Source organism: Colletotrichum chrysophilum, assembly GCF_026319265.1.
Source record: "Colletotrichum chrysophilum strain AFK26 chromosome Unknown scaffold_105, whole genome shotgun sequence".
Taxonomy (NCBI): Eukaryota; Fungi; Ascomycota; class Sordariomycetes; order Glomerellales; family Glomerellaceae; genus Colletotrichum; species Colletotrichum chrysophilum.
In genome coordinates, this window is record NW_026517392.1 from 156,079 (window position 1) to 168,588 (window position 12,510).

General features: G+C 56.2%; 4 protein-coding genes and 1 non-coding gene across 5 annotated transcripts; 3 read left to right on the top strand and 2 right to left on the bottom strand.

The window, feature by feature from the left end:
• On the top strand, positions 1–1,625 carry COL26b_010156 (uncharacterized protein; the record flags this gene model as incomplete). The annotated part of the gene is made up of 3 exons (XM_053182864.1): positions 1–154; positions 218–1,221; positions 1,284–1,625. 3 exons carry the CDS (start codon positions 1–3, stop codon positions 1,623–1,625), a joined length of 1,500 nt encoding a protein of 499 aa, XP_053033225.1.
• Positions 1,626–2,599: 974 nt separating this feature from the next.
• Positions 2,600–2,696, bottom strand: COL26b_010157. Its single transcript has one exon. It is a non-coding gene; the product is annotated as a tRNA-Pro (tRNA).
• Positions 2,697–3,150: 454 nt separating this feature from the next.
• COL26b_010158 (uncharacterized protein) lies at positions 3,151–4,195 on the bottom strand (the record flags this gene model as incomplete). Its single annotated transcript, XM_053182865.1, has 4 exons — positions 3,151–3,344; positions 3,404–3,637; positions 3,698–3,823; positions 3,886–4,195. The coding sequence occupies 4 exons, from the start codon at positions 4,193–4,195 to the stop codon at positions 3,151–3,153; spliced, it is 864 nt and encodes a 287-aa protein (XP_053033226.1).
• A 2,782-nt stretch (positions 4,196–6,977) lies between these two features.
• Positions 6,978–8,199, top strand: COL26b_010159 (uncharacterized protein; the record flags this gene model as incomplete). Its single annotated transcript, XM_053182866.1, has 3 exons — positions 6,978–7,085; positions 7,151–7,219; positions 7,279–8,199. The coding sequence occupies 3 exons, from the start codon at positions 6,978–6,980 to the stop codon at positions 8,197–8,199; spliced, it is 1,098 nt and encodes a 365-aa protein (XP_053033227.1).
• Positions 8,200–9,881: 1,682 nt separating this feature from the next.
• On the top strand, positions 9,882–10,985 carry RRI1 (COP9 signalosome catalytic subunit rri1; the record flags this gene model as incomplete). Its single annotated transcript, XM_053182867.1, has 2 exons — positions 9,882–9,906; positions 9,973–10,985. The coding sequence occupies 2 exons, from the start codon at positions 9,882–9,884 to the stop codon at positions 10,983–10,985; spliced, it is 1,038 nt and encodes a 345-aa protein (XP_053033228.1).
• Positions 10,986–12,510: the final 1,525 nt, after the last annotated feature.

Sequence of the window (12,510 nt, forward strand, 5' to 3'; positions counted from 1 at the left end):
ATGGTTGACTGGAAAGCAATGTTCTCCCCGGCGCCGTCCCTTGACGTGCCCGGCCTGGAGACTGTCGACCTCGCCGACAAGGAGATGGAGAAGCGCATCGTCAGGAAGCAGGATCTCCGCATCCTCCCCTGGATTTGCATCACTTACCTCTTGAGTATGTTCATCAACCTCTCAGAAAGTCTCCCCAGACCGAGGCCAATCAGCTAACACCATCTAGACTACCTCGACCGCGTCAACCTCGGTAACGCCCGCACACTCAACAACGACACCCCCGAAGACAACATCGTCACGATGCTCAACCTCACCGGCTCCCGCTACAACGTCGCCGTCGCGCTCTTCTTCGTCCCCTACGTCCTCATGGAGTTCCCCTCCAACATCATGCTCAAGTACTTCTCCCCCTCCAAGTGGATCTCTCGCATCATGGTCTCCTGGGGTATCGTCACCATCTGCACCGCCGCCTGCACGACCTACGGCGGCCTCCTCGCCGTCCGCATCATGCTCGGCCTCGCCGAGGCCGGCTTCTTCCCGGGTATCATGATGTACCTCTGCTTCTGGTACAAGCCCGAAGAGCGCGCGACCCGCATGGCCATCTTCGCCTCCTCCGTCGCCGTCGCCGGCGCCTTCGGCGGTCTCCTCGCCACAGGCATCTCCTTCCTCAACAAGAAGGGCGGCCTCACCGGCTGGCAGTGGCTCTTCATCCTCGAGGGCATTCCCGCCGTCATCGTCGGCGTCATGGTCTGGTTCATGCTGCCCGACTACCCGCAGACCGCCGCCTGGCTCACCCCCGAGGAGCGCGCCTTCGCCGTCAAGCGCCTCGGCCCCTACGCGCCCTCCATGAGCGATAAGCACTGGGACAGCAAGGTCGCAAAGTCCACCCTCGCCGACCCCTTCTTCTGGCTCTTCGCCGTCATGTACTTCCTCATGACCAACTCCCTCAACGCCTTCGGCTACTTCGCGCCCACGATCGTCTCCTCGCTCGGCTTCAAGGGGTACAACGCCCAGCTGCTCACGGTCCCGCCCAACGTTTTCGCCATGTTCATCATCATCGGCAACTGCCTGCACAGCGACAAGACCAAGGAGCGCTCCCGCCATGTCATCGGCGCCCTCATCTTCGTGTCTATCGGATACCTGCTCCTCGCCATCGTGAAGCACTGGGGTGTGCGCTACTTTGCCGTGTGCATCATCGCCTGCACCAACGCCGCCGTTCTCCCCTTCGTTGCTGTAAGTTTAGCCCACGAAACATTTCAATAATCAAGATTGTCAGAAGCTAACATGAAAATCAGCACCGCACCGCAACCGTCCAAGGCTCCACCGCCACCGCCCTCGCGACGGGAGGCATGATCGCCATCGCCAACACGGGCGGCATCTCCGCCCCCTTCCTCTTCCCCAGCACCGACTCCCCCATGTACAGCATGGGCAACTGGACCATCTTCGCCTTCCTCGCCACCACCGCCCTGCTCGCCGGCTACGTCTGGTACGTCTTCGGCAGCCACTCGGGCTACCGCACCGGCACCAAGGACGCCCAGGGCAACCTCGAGGTCCTGGACGCCGGCGCCGGCGACCCGGACGAGATCATGAACAAGCAGCTCGGCATCGTGACCAAGAAGGACGTCGAGGATGTCTAGGCCGGCATCTTCGCCATCCACCGGACAAAAATGATACATGCGGTTTTGGATTTAGTTCGGCGAGCGCGGCCTAGTTTTGTGTTGTTGTAATGGATTCATGTGGATTAAAGAGTGATAGACAGAGAGAGGAAGAGATACCCCTGGATACAGTAAAACCCCGTGGTTAGGGGTCGATAGACAAACAAAATCAATCTCAAGTTTGGACAATTATCAATCAATGTTTCTTTCCGACCGCCGCGCCTTTCCGTGTCTGGCTACGTGAGGAGCATCCCCCGCGTTTACAGTAATCCCGCCCGGCTGGGTTGAACGGGCGCGCTCTCGTGGGCGATGCGAGTCAAAAGCTTGCGAAATGGAAAGAAACTGGGATGACAGCAACGGAGAATTAGGCCGCTTGTTCCACGCGATCAGTCCCACGCGATCCAACGGGCGGCAGATGGCTGTAAGTAGTAATGTAAGTATGCTAGCCAAACTCTGAGAGCACGATTCACGAAAGAAGCTTATCTCGCATACCGCGCGAACCCGTTCCACGGAATGCGCGATCCGCCAAGCCAGCGCAAGCTCCGCGGAACAAAAGAAGGATTCAAAACGAGCAAGACATGCTGGCCTCGGGAGTTATCTTCCGTCCCATGGAAACCCTGAACTTATTTCGTCTCGTCGTGGCGCGCCCGGGTTGGCCTTCTTCCATGCAAGGATGCTGCAAAAGTATGCGGACTTGCGAGGGGAGGAAGGGTTTATTGAAGTAGGAGAGACCAAGAGGAGGAGGGCCAGGGCGAGACAGGCACCGGGCTTCAATTAAGTCGTGCACCCGCATCGCGCATAAGTGCCCGTGTCAGCAGACACACCTCCCGCCCGTTATTCGCTGGTGTTTCTAGATGCATTTTTGACAGTCACGTGAGGCAAAACGAAACCAAACAGCCTGCCTCGAACTTGCACTGACGGCCGAGAAAACACCCGAGATGACTCAAAAAGTATTGGGCCCTAACCAGGGATCGAACCTGGGACCTCTCCCAGACATGATTGCCGATTCGATGACAACCCTAAGGGAGAATCATACCGCTAGACCATCAGGGCGGGTACTGGATGGGAGTCCAGTCGGTACCAGCTGGCGCTAGTGGATTGGAAGGCGAGCCCGGAGTACAGCTTATTGAGGGCCTCGACTGAACCTAATTCCTCCTCGACCCCGAAAGATTGAGATTATCAGATTGGATTAAATCATCGGTCTTTCGTGCCGAAAAGCAAAACTCAAGCTTGAGTTTATATGGACCGCGGTATGACAGAAGCCAAGAAACTTCCGTCTTTCCCGCTCACACGTGTGTACGCGCGCTGCGCCCTACGGCGCTGGACGTATGAACTTTGCTGAGGCTTTATTTTTTGAGTTGTATGCAATGCCGCGCTCTGCTCATGTGCTGTATGTATTTTAACGTTTTTGTGTTTCTCTACCAAAGCCAACCCAACCATCAAGGGGATCCCTCCCTCCGCGCGGGATGTGTCTGGCCTGCCCTTTTCCGCCTGTAGAGCAAAAACTCTATTCCTCATCCTCAAACGTCACCGAATGAATCATGGCCCAGTTGCGGATGTCGTCGAAGTTGCGGCAGGTGTGCAGGGTGCTGAAGTCGGGCCAGTGGCCCTCGACGGGGAGCTCGGGGTACATCTTGAAGGTGAAGACGCCAATGTCGGACTCGCACATGAGTTTCATGCGGATGGCCTCGATGCAGTGGTCTGGAGAGATGCGTGAGTTAAGTGATTGTGATGAATTATATGGGGTTTGATGAACATACCGATGTGGCCGCGAAGGTCCTCCGCGTCGGTGGGGACGTCGCCGCCGACCTCCGTTCTGTTGTAGTACTCGGGGTATGACGACTGGCGGAGGAGGTTGAGGCAGTGGAGTTGGTGGAAGACCTCAAGGCCGGCGCGATATCCCTCCTCACCCGTGATGGGGTTGGTGATCTTGATGGACTTGGGGTCGAGGCCGAGCTTGACGAGCTCTGCGTGAGAGATCATCTGGTCGCCGACTGCAGTCCAGTCAGTCATCGTGAAGCTGCCGATGCATTTTTTACATTAGAAAGCCTTACCATTGTTGGTGATGTGATCCCATGCACGGTCAACCTCCCACCCGGCTCCAACGAACGGCGAGAAGTCCATGATGGGGAGCAGCTTCCATCTCTCGCTGTGATACTTGACCACTTCCGCGGCGGGGGCTGTGTTTTCGGGTCAGCTTCCTCCTCAATCAAAACATGTCTTAATGACGGAGAAGACATACAGTATGAAGAGTACTTCTTGACAAAGTATTGGTCGTCGATCTTGTTGCCGAAACGCAGGCAGAACGCCAGCGCAAAGAACGTAATCGACGTCGTCAGCAGCAGGCCGTGAACCGCCCACGGCCAGTACCTCGCGACGAGCAGACGTGCCTTCTCTTTGCACGGCATCTCATCGCCGACCCTCATCCGCCTCCATCTCGATGTCGACGCCGGCCGGTCCGTGTTTTCCGTGTTCTCCGTGTTGAGGCTCCCGGCCAGGCTCTCGACCTCCTCCTCCTCGTGCGGCACTTCTCGGTAGATCTTTTCGGACATGATTAAGTTGGTTTGAAAGAAAGCAGAGAGAATAAGAAGAGAACAGCAACAACAACAAAAATGTAACTATGTGAAAGAAGTCCTCGCACGCCAGGTGCTAATTAGGGAACAGAATGAAAGTAACGACACGCAACAAATCAATCCCAACGATAGGATGTTTGTTTGGTGTTGAGACTGGGAAGTGAGAAGTGAATGACGAAACAAAACGATAAGAATTGAGAGGTAAGAAGAGAAAGAGGAAGAGAGAGTAGAGTAGACTAGGCGAGGGGGGACGCTCGGCGTGCTTTCGCTGAAGGTAAGAAGAGACGAGTGCCAAGACGATCCGCTTCGGGCACGAAAATCGGATTACCAGAATGATGGGAGATCACAGACCGTCAACCATCGATGGGAGGGGGAAGGGCGCTTGTCTGCAATGGACCGTGTTTGGTGTTGCTGGAACTTGCAGCAGTAGCAGAGGCGTGATGTAGACAAGGTAGAGTAGGACGCGAGATTGGCACTTCCAGGTTTGGCTCTCTGTCTCTCTCCAAGTCTCTCACTGTGTTCGGCTGTTTCTCTCCTGGGCCTCGCTTACGCTGTCATGTCAAGTCAACGTCAGGGGGAACAGGCTAACAGTGAAAAATTGGGCAAGAAAGTCGCCGTCCGCACCGCTTCTGGGTAATGTCGACAGCCACCGGGGCCAGCCACTGGGCATGTCATCCAGCCATCAGAAACGTTTGGGCTGTTTGATCTTCGTTGCGAAGTTGCGGACGGGCCATTATGACCTTTCATCCAAAGCAAGAATAGACGACACAGAGCGGACTACAGCGCCGTCGCAGCCGGGGCGGGAAAAACGGGATCGCTCGTCCAATCATGGATGAGCCTCGACAGGTCGGGGGGAAAAGAAGGGATAACTAATCAATCCATGGGTGAGGCATGTAGGAATGGAGGGATGTCGTCCATTGTGACGGAGGTGGAGATGGTGGTGGTGGTCCATGTTGATGTTGCATCTCGCGCGAGTCTTGTTCTGCAGCAGCGGGAACAACAGCGCCAGCAACAGAAAGAAGCACTGAAGCAGCCAATCTTGCACACTCGCAGCAGGGCGTCTTCAGCTGTGCGTTCGCCTGACTGGCTGGCTGGCTGGGCTTGCCTGGGTCCCCGTGTTTGGCCAAGCTGAGGCGTTGGTGCGGTGTCTCAGAACAGGGGCCTGGCGAAACGCGGAGCTAGGACGTGACAGGGCCTGCCTTGGCTTTGCGGAGATTTTAGCCCCCCTACGAAGTACGTTCCTGTACCATGTCACGCTAACTTAGTCAATCGAGTTGTACGTACCTTATACGTAGTGCTCCCCATCAACGCGGTAACACCAAACCTCGATCCCACCTTCCCACCACTTTGACTTGAATGACAGACAACCACACACCCTTGCCCGCCTCGACTTCAGCCAGGAACCAAAGTCTACCCCCAAATTTGTCCCATCTTCAGCCAGAGACTTGCACCAACTGGGAAAGCGCCCGGGCCACACCCATGAGGCAGGCAGCGCAGGGCCGCAGGGTGGTGGGCGGCACTGCGGCTCAACACCGCCCCGGCATCTTGTTGCCGCAACCTCACATTCGCTCTGCACCGCTGCTGCTGCTGCTGCTGCCAGAGTGGGACACTTCGTTTTCCACACCTTGCGAGTCGGGTTCTTTTCCACCTTCGGCGTGTCATTGTCTTGGCAGCCTGGGACTGCTGCTGTATCAGAGGGACGACCGAAGACCGCCCCCCCTTGTGCGGCTCTCTCACTAACCGTAGCCAATCTCGCATGCCGCATTTGTCCACTCCCAACACCACCTCGTCTCTCAGTGGTCACTCATGCCTCTCCTCTTCACATCTGGCTCCCTCGCCCCGACCGCGCCGGTGTCGTGAACACCTTCCGTAACGGCCTGTCGATCAGGCTTAGCATCAGATCTGGCTGGGAGCCCTGTCGTCTTCCCTCGTTCCCTCGTTCCCAAACCACCAAACGAGAAAGAGGCGCCTCCACAAAACACCCCTAGCCCGACTTCCTCGCAGACTGAAACTGTAAGCGAGGCCCAACCAGGGTCATTCCTATCGCCAATAAGATATTATGCTTGTTGAAGCGAGCGCATGCCGCTGGAATACGCAGAGACGCGGGTAACGGCTCGAATCCCAGCAAGCCACCCAGACCGCCCCATCCCCGCACTATCCAACGATCCTCGACAGCACCAGGCGTGGTCCTGGGGCAGTTTTGAATGGTGTCCCGTCTCTACGGCTAGCCCAGTCCGAGCAACTCTCTCCATTGTATGTGCAGAACAAGCCGTCATAGCCTGTGACCCTGCCTGCCCGTCTCTGCTCTCCCCCAGTGCCCCAACTCCGTGACCAACCACCCCCCTCTAGACCCTTTCAATCGAACTCTGAGACGTTTCTGGTCTAGCAGAGCAGGACGATCACAGTTTGACGCCTTCGAAGTCGAAGGAATTCGTCTAAACTTGGGGCCCCGACCCCTGCCCCGACGTACAACTCGCGATGAGGTTTGGGGGACGACATCTGCCGGAAGGGGGGGCCATGTCACATCCATCCACTCCCCCCCGTCAGGCACAGGAGTGATTCTGGAGGACGAGAGAGAAGACTTGAGCTAGATATAAATCACTCAAACCCGCTCATCAGCCCACAAACATCTGACCATTCAACCCTCTCATTCCACAGTTGGCCCCTAATCGCTTGACGCGACTTTTCATTCTCTTCCTTTCTGTAATTTCAGTTGCTGTCATTCGCTGCCGGTCAGCCTTACCATTCCTTTTCCATCAAGATGCATTACCCTTCCTTCGGCCACTTCCTCTTGGCGAGCATCCTTGCCGTCCAGGGCGTTCAGTCCCTCAACCTCATCCCCAATGGCGAGGTTGCCAGACGCGTGGTAGTGAGTTGGACACCATCATGAGTTTATACAGTGGGGGACATGTGCGCTAATATGAGTTAATTAAGGCTCCCGCCTTGGCACTTGCCATTCCTGCCGTGGCCGCGCCCCAGGCCGTTAACATCGAGGCTCGTGAGGTAAGACGCTTGTCTATATATGGTCAAAAGCTTTCCCATAATCTAACAACTCCTAACAGCCTCACCACCGCGGCAAGAAGACCAAGAAGGCCAACCGCAACCGCCGTGACGAGTCCATCGTCGAGGATGCCCTTGAGGCCCGTGACATTGAGGCTCGTGAGCCTGAGCCTCACCACCGTGGCAAGAAGACCAAGAAGGCCAACCGTAACCGTCGTGACGAGGCCTCCATCGACGAGGCTGTCGACCACGCTGCCGTAGAGGAGCGTGACATCGAGGCCCGCGAGCCCCACCACCGCGGCAAGAAGACGAAGAAGGCCAACCGCAACCGCCGTGATGAGGGTGCTCACGATGACGCCCTCGAGGCCCGCGACATCGAGGCCCGTGAGCCCCACCACCGTGGCAAGAAGACCAAGAAGGCCAACCGCAACCGCCGCGATGAGGCCAGCACTGATGAGGCTCTTGAGGCTCGTGACATCGAGGCTCGTGAGCCCCACCACCGTGGCAAGAAGACCAAGAAGGCCAACCGTAACCGTCGCGACGAGGCTTCCACCGACGAGGCTCTCGAGGCTCGCGAGATCGAGGCTCGTGAGCCCCACCACCGTGGCAAGAAGACCAAGAAGGCCAACCGCAACCGTCGTGACGAGGCTACCGTTGATGACGCCGCCGACCACTCCATTGAGGCTCGTGAGCCCCACCACCGCGGCAAGAAGACCAAGAAGGCCAACCGCAACCGCCGTGACGAGGCCACCACTGACGAGGCTCTGGAGGCTCGTCACATCGAGGCCCGCGAGCCTCACCACCGCGGCAAGAAGACCAAGAAGGCTAACCGCAACCGCCGCGATGAGGCTTCCGTCGACGATGCTGCTGACCACGCCATTGAGGCCCGCGAGCCCCACCACCGCGGCAAGAAGACCAAGAAGGCCAACCGCAACCGCCGCGACGAGTCCGCTGCCGGTGACGCCGTTGCGTTCACCGCCTAAGGGGTTTCCCATTTGGCAGGCAAGGGGCCAACTACGATTTGCTCTGACCATTGGGGCGTGCCTTTGACTATTCAGACGGTCTCGGCGTCCCCCCGTCACCCTGTACTTTAGAGTCCGAGATTCCCTTTTCCTTAGGAAGAGAGAGAAATCCAAAATTGCTACCCTCGGACTCGGTGGCGGGTTCGGATTCGGGAATTGCATCTTCTTTTTCCTTTAGCCTCAGTGTTGTGTGTAGACTAGATCAGCTCTTTTCGGTTTCCTTTTCCATAACATCTTTACAGTAATAATGACGGTACCTAATGTGCTTTGAATGTGCCAAAACGTGCCTTTGTGTTCTTCGCTGCTCGTGTGTGAGAAAGCCTGAGCGATTGGTGGGTTGTGTTTGTGCGTCGTCGAAGGGTGAAACCGCCTAGTCGCAAGGCCAGCAGCGTCGCAGCAGTCCCATATCCGTACCTTTGCTGGTTGCATGAACCCCCGAAGTGTTGCGACGAATTTTGCGTTTCGCCTCAAAGTGTGGCCGCCCTCCCTTTCCTTGGGATGATGTCAAAGCATTCTCTCGGAGCCGGCACGGATGTGCCACGCGGCGTGGCCGGGAACATCCCTTCGCTCTCGCGTTCGCGAGTCGTCGCGGGCGGGTGACTTTGCAGTTTGGGCGGAATTCGGCACAAAGTCCGCGTTGCGTCGTGTGCGTGGCGGCTATTGGTAATCGAATGTGGACCGGAGTTCGACGCAATAAGTTGCCTGCGCAGAAATATTTCGGGAATGAGGATATCCGGGAGATGCCATGACGTTTGTCGTTTGCTTGAGCCTCAAGATCCAGATCCCCCAAGGATCTGAAGCCAAGAGCTGCTAGTCGCCCAGTGATCTGCCAGGGTTGTGCGTCTTTCCCGTCTTGGAAACCGCAAATCCGGCAATACTGGTTCTCACATATCTCCAAGATCGCTTCTTCCAAGTGATTTTCGTTCCCCCCGGCGCGTCGTATCGAATCGTTCATCATGTCGATGCAAGACCCGCTGAGCGACGCGTGGAAGATGAACGGCGTTCGGCCATCTCCCGCGCGCGCGGTCCCATCAGACACCCACAAAAAGTCCTTCGAATCGACTTTCTTTTTCGAGAGCAAAGATTCAGAGTCCGAGCCAAGAGGTGAAAATGTACCTCGAATGGCTATCAACGCGACAGCACGCTGATGTTTGAGTTTTTCCTGGAAATGCGATGAGCCGAATCATGTTGGCGCTGGCCTCAAGTCCGGGGACGCCCGAAAGGCACTGCCCGCTGATGATGATGCCAAGCATTGAGCCATCACGTGATAAGAAGACTTGTCTCTGACAAGCCTTCTGTGTTGAAACTTTGCCTCTTGGCGTTTTGAGGTTGTGTTCATGATACCATTAGTGGTGTTGATAAGTGAAGTCGTCAAGAGTTCAATTGCGCACCGGTCGCAACACGAATGGAGGAGTGACCCACTTGGATGGAAAACCCCGGACTTTCTCCGCAGGGACGGGGATTACATAAGTGAACCTTCCAGGTGCCCAGAGCTTTATCTTATCGATACAGATAAGCTTTGACGTGAGGCAGGCACCTGAATGGTGGGGTAAGATACCTGTTGCCGCCTTCCACCTTCAACCTTTCTTTCCCGCCGTCAACTCCATCAAATAAATCCTGCTGACGCGATTCGAGCAGCCAAGATGGAGACAGCTCTCAAGTCGTGGGGTAAGCTGTTTCTGATTACTCCCCGATCCATTGCTCCCGCCGCCTCATGCTAACCGCCGCCCGCAGAGCTCGACAACAACGTCAAGTTGGTCGACCCCAAACGCGACGCCCTCTACGACCTCGATACCGATGCCCAGAAGACAGCCATGGCCGCCCGCCCGTGGGCCCAGAACCCGAACCACTTCAAGAACGTCCGCATCAGCGCCGTCGCGCTCATCAAGATGGTCATGCACGCCCGGTCCGGCGGCAACCTCGAGGTGATGGGGCTGATGCAAGGGTACGTCAACGGCGACACCTTCATCGTCACAGATGCCTTCCGACTACCCGTCGAGGGAACCGAGACGCGCGTCAACGCCCAGGGCGACGCCGAGGAGTACATGGTCGACTACCTCACCCTGTGCCGCGAGCAGGGCCGCATGGAAAACGTCGTCGGCTGGTACCACTCCCACCCGGGCTACGGCTGCTGGCTCTCCGGCATCGACGTCAGCACCCAGGCCCTGCAGCAGCAGTTCCAGGAGCCCTTCCTCGCCGTCGTCATCGACCCCGACCGCACAATCAACGCCGGCAAGGTCGAGATCGGCGCCTTCCGCACGTACCCCGAGAACTATGTCAAGGAGAAGGAGAGCAGCAGCGGCGGCGGCGGCGGCGTCACGAGCGACGGCTGGCAGGAGGTCCCCCTGGCCAAGGCGGCGGAGTTTGGCGCCCACGCGAGCAAATACTACAGTCTGGAGGTGTCACATTTCAAGAGCACGCTCGACTCGCACCTGTTGGAGCTGTTGTGGCACAAGTACTGGGTGCAGACGCTGAGCCAGAGCCCACTCTTCACGAACCGCGACTATGGAAACAAGCAGATGCTCGATCTCGCCTCCAAGATCAAGGAAGCCACGACGCAGGTTTCTCGGCAAGGACGGAGTGCGTCGTCGATGAACGCCATGGGCGCGGGCGGCAAGAAGGTGGACGGCTTGGTCGAGAAGCTTGTCAAGGATACCAACGCGGTGGCCATGCAGGAGAAGACGGGTCTGGTTGCGATGGATATCAAGAAGAAGATTTTCAACGACGTGAGCGCGAACGCGTCGTAGCTTGGGAGTCCTGTTTTAGTGGTTATTTCTCGACGTCTTCCGGGGTACACAAGCAACCTCTTGGGCATGATAGATGGCGTTCAGAGGATAGGCTGGGCGTTGGCCCTGAAATGAGATTATGAATTTGAGTCATTCAACTGCGTCTCTGACTCTGTGTCTTTTCGGTATGGCAGGAACCTTGATTGCTGGCCCTGACCAAGTCGGTTTTCTTCGCCCACCTGACCTTGCTGGTGCTGTCATATGAAGATTAGCTGCGGTCCTCGCGGAGGCGGAGCGCTCCGGACCAGGTCGACCGTTGATGTCCGAAAGGGTGACGGATTCCTCCTCGCTCTTCGTCACCATCTCGGTCGAGAGCCCGCCATCTCATATTTACCAAACTCAGATGACTTACCCTAACCTGACGATTTCGGAGCATTGTACCACATGCAACCACTGCGATGGGCCTGCGCCCTCTATCTGGATATCACCTAATTGTGACGAAACATGCCCAGCGGGATACTTTGGATATTCTCAAGGGCTTGTCGTTCACCAACCAATGGCATTGTGTTTGACCCGAGCGGATACTCCTTCACCCTCAAAGTCGACTTCGGAGAGCTTTGCAGCCCCACACAGAGAGATTTAAAGCTGAGTGACCGTCTTCGTACTATTTCCCGCTCTTTTCCAACATTGACGAAGAAGTTCCTCCGCGTGGAAGGTTGTGTTTTACGGGGTCCCAATACTTGAATATTGCCAAGCCAAGAAGGATGTTCGCGGATGGATATCTGCGGATGTTTCGGAAACACGACAAACACCCCTAGCGCGAGCACTAACTCGAAACCTGGTGCAGATGGAGAGTAAGGATATGCAGATAAGCCGATGAATAGGGGGGAATTGAAGTCATCGTGGTCTAGGAAAAAGAAAATATATTCACAATTTTGCTACCATTTCTTGGTGTTGACCCTTTGTTGAGGTGACAAGGGGAGTGACGGAACTACATAAGTACTCAGAACAGCCTCATACAAATGAGGGGTCCTCTCTTTTGTACACATGGCTCAGCGGTACAGTTCCAGGTTCTGACATGGTAGCACAACCACATACGATCCAATCAGAAAGAGGCTACAGAAGCCCACAGATCACTTCCTGGACACGACACCAGGGAATCACTCTAAAACAACCCCCGGGTTCGAGTCCCGTAGAAGAAGCAAGAGCAACAAGCAGAGAACAGTTGTAGAAGCGCTTACCTACTTCGATGCCATCCAGCTTGAGTGCTTAACAGGGAATCAGCCCTCAACCTGAGGGGGTGTGACGGAACTACATAAGTACTCAGAACAGCCTCATACAAATGAGGGGTCCTCTCTTTTGTACACATGGCTCAGCGGTACAGTTCCAGGTTCTGACAAGGGGGTGTGTCAGATATAAGGCGCCACAATAGCTCCGCAATTGTGGGTCCCACTTTTGGTCTGACAGTTATGAGCCCAGAGTCTCTACGGTTAACGTGTACAGTCGTGCGCCACAACAAGGACCTAGAGCCCTCAAGTTCGAGTCC